This window comes from Trichomycterus rosablanca, chromosome 4, assembly GCF_030014385.1.
Source record: "Trichomycterus rosablanca isolate fTriRos1 chromosome 4, fTriRos1.hap1, whole genome shotgun sequence".
Classification (NCBI taxonomy): domain Eukaryota; kingdom Metazoa; phylum Chordata; class Actinopteri; order Siluriformes; family Trichomycteridae; genus Trichomycterus; species Trichomycterus rosablanca.
Genome location: NC_085991.1, coordinates 15,995,196 through 15,997,517, shown reverse-complemented (window position 1 = coordinate 15,997,517; position 2,322 = coordinate 15,995,196). Strand labels below are relative to the sequence as shown.

The 2,322-nt window shown below is 45.4% G+C and overlaps 1 protein-coding gene across 2 annotated transcripts; it reads left to right on the top strand.

Annotated features, from left to right (window-relative positions):
• Positions 1-251: 251 nt before the first annotated feature.
• LOC134311420 (putative mediator of RNA polymerase II transcription subunit 26) lies at positions 252-1,545 on the top strand. 2 transcript variants are annotated; one of them, XM_062993060.1, is made up of 3 exons: positions 252-994; positions 1,073-1,228; positions 1,314-1,545. In XM_062993060.1, exons 1-3 carry the CDS (start codon positions 286-288, stop codon positions 1,535-1,537), a joined length of 1,089 nt encoding a protein of 362 aa, XP_062849130.1. In that variant the 5' UTR covers positions 252-285; the 3' UTR covers positions 1,538-1,545. The 2 variants fall into 2 exon arrangements, with proteins under 2 accessions (XP_062849130.1, XP_062849129.1); XM_062993059.1 differs by having other exon boundaries at positions 1,070-1,228.
• Positions 1,546-2,322: the final 777 nt, after the last annotated feature.

Here is a 2,322-nt window from a genome sequence, read left to right as displayed (position 1 = left end):
TTTGGTCAGTAATATAAACTTCAGTTACATTTACAATAGAATTACTTTGGTGTGTGTGTGTGTGTGTCCACATACTTTTGGCTATACAGATCTACACTGGGCGTGTCCACATCTGAAGTGAATGTTAAAGACACTGAGTGGTGCTGTGATCATCAGCTCTGCTCTCAGCTCCAGCACACACTGTGACATCATGATGATGTCACAACATTCTACAAGCTCTGATCTGAGCTCCTGTGCTGGTGCTGCTTTACTTTGAGACGGAGCATCGAAGCAGCAGCAGCTAAAATGTTCTGGTTTAAGAAGTTGTGGTGTTGTAGCGTCCCGGCCGACGAGGATGAGGAGCCGCACAGACCCAAACCTGAAAAGAAGGAGAAGAAGAAGAAGAAATGGTGGCAGAGACTCAAAAAGAAGGCGAGGCAGGAGGACACGAATGTGGAGGAACAACAGATAATAGGAAACGAAGAGAATGCAGGGATGAGTACCCAGGTTCTGCAGGACCAAGGGCAGGAACCAGAGGTACAGGTGGTGCAGATGGAAGAGAAGAACCAGGTGGAGCCGGGCATGGAGGAGAATCAGATGATGGGAAATGAGAATGCAGGGATGAGTACCCAGGTTCTGCAGGAGCAAGGGCAGGAACCAGAGGTACAGGTGGTACAGATGGAAGAGAAGAACCAGGTGGAGCCGGGCATGGAGGAGAATCAGATGATGGGAAATGAGAATGCAGGGATGAGTACTCAGGTTCTGCAGGACCAAGGGCAGGAACCAGAGGTACAGGTGGTACAGATGGAAGAGAAGAACCAGGTGGAGCCGAGCATGGAGGCGAATCAGATGATGGGAAACGAGGAAAACGCAGGGATGAGTACCCAGGTTCTGCAGGACCAAGGGCAGGATACAGAGGTACAGGTGGTACAGATGGAAGAGAAGAACCAGGTGAAGCCAAGCATGGAGGAGAAGAACCTGGACAAGAAAAACCAAGAGGAGCAGAAGATTGAAGGTACATCTTGATAGGGTTTTTAAGCTGTGTGGTGTTTAATCCATCATGGTGCTGAATCAGGTTTCATTTCTCCAGCAGATCCACTTGAGGCTGTTCTGGAGAAGATCTTCAGGTCTTCTGATGAAGTGGTGCAGCAGCAGAACGTTCAGGACGAGCACATTCTGATTGCTCCCACATTTATAACCCAATATGAAGAGTATGAGAGACTGATGGAGACCACGATTGAGAATGAAGGTGGGTTATTTTCAGATCTAGATCTTCATCCTAGTGAGCAGGTGAAGGTTGGAGTGTTCCTGTAACGTGTGTGTGTTTTGTGTAGGCATGTTCGACCCCGCCGGCGCCCCCGTGTCCCCCCTCTCCATGCTGAAGCTGAAGAGAACGAGCCGCTGGACTGAGCGCCCTGTAATGGTGCTGCCATCCTCACAATACGTCTCATCGGCTCTGCTGTGTTCTGCAGCGCTGTGGCGTCCTTCAGAACGTCCACGCTCCACAGGGATCGTCCAGAAACTTTTCCGTCGTCAAAATAAAAATAAAGTTCATTAAAAAATAAACTGCTGGTTTAAGTTTAGTTGCTTATTAAAGGTGAACTGATGAATGTTTACTGGCTCCTGGGATCGTAAATAAGGTGGAAACATCTGAAGAACATGGAGGAACCAAACTGAACTGCCACCTTCAGATGTTCTGCATTTTTTTCAGTGGTGCTTCCGTCTCTATATAAAGCTCTGATCTGTGGAGGCTGCAGAAATAACAACAGGTTTAACATGTTCTCCCATCTCAGGACTTTTAGAACTTTTTTAGAGGGACCGCTGGGTCCTTCTTTACCTCCCTAATTTAGGAGGGTTCAAAGTCATGCCAAACTTCTTCTCTTTTAGAAGTATTGAGGACACAATGATGCTGGTGATGATTTAAATCCTTAATTATTGTTTTATATTCTTGCCATAATTTGATAGTGGAGATTCAGAAGCGGTTCCTCAGACCTCATGGTTTGTTTTTGTCCTGATGGTGCAGCATAAATTATTATTATGACAGTAATAAAATAATAATAGCATTAATAATAATAAAGTGTGAATATTAATATTAACAACAACAGCATTAACAGGAGGGTATTCCAGAAAGCGGGTTAAGCAAGCCGGGTAAGTTAACTCAGAATTAGCGGAAACCCTAGGTTTTCCATTCCAGAAACCGAGATTAAAGAAAGTCTGTGTCAGTACATCAGTGACATGTTATGTCCCTATAAGGCACAAAGCACACTCCGGTCTTCAAACAAATCTTTACTAAATGTACCTTAGTGTCGCTTAAAACACAAGAGTGACCGTGCTTTTTCAGTC

What these genes read in the sequence shown, in the direction of transcription:
- LOC134311420 (XM_062993059.1), top strand. Translation starts at nt 286, where the DNA reads ATGTTCTGGTTTAAGAAGTTGTGGTGTTGTAGCGTCCCGGCCGACGAG. An exon ending in AGAGGAGCAGAAGATTGAAG is followed by an intron (nt 995 to 1,069) that starts GTACATCTTGAT and finishes TCATTTCTCCAG; the next exon opens with CAGATCCACTTGAGGCTGTT. An exon ending in GACCACGATTGAGAATGAAG is followed by an intron (nt 1,229 to 1,313) that starts GTGGGTTATTTT and finishes TGTTTTGTGTAG; the next exon opens with GCATGTTCGACCCCGCCGGC.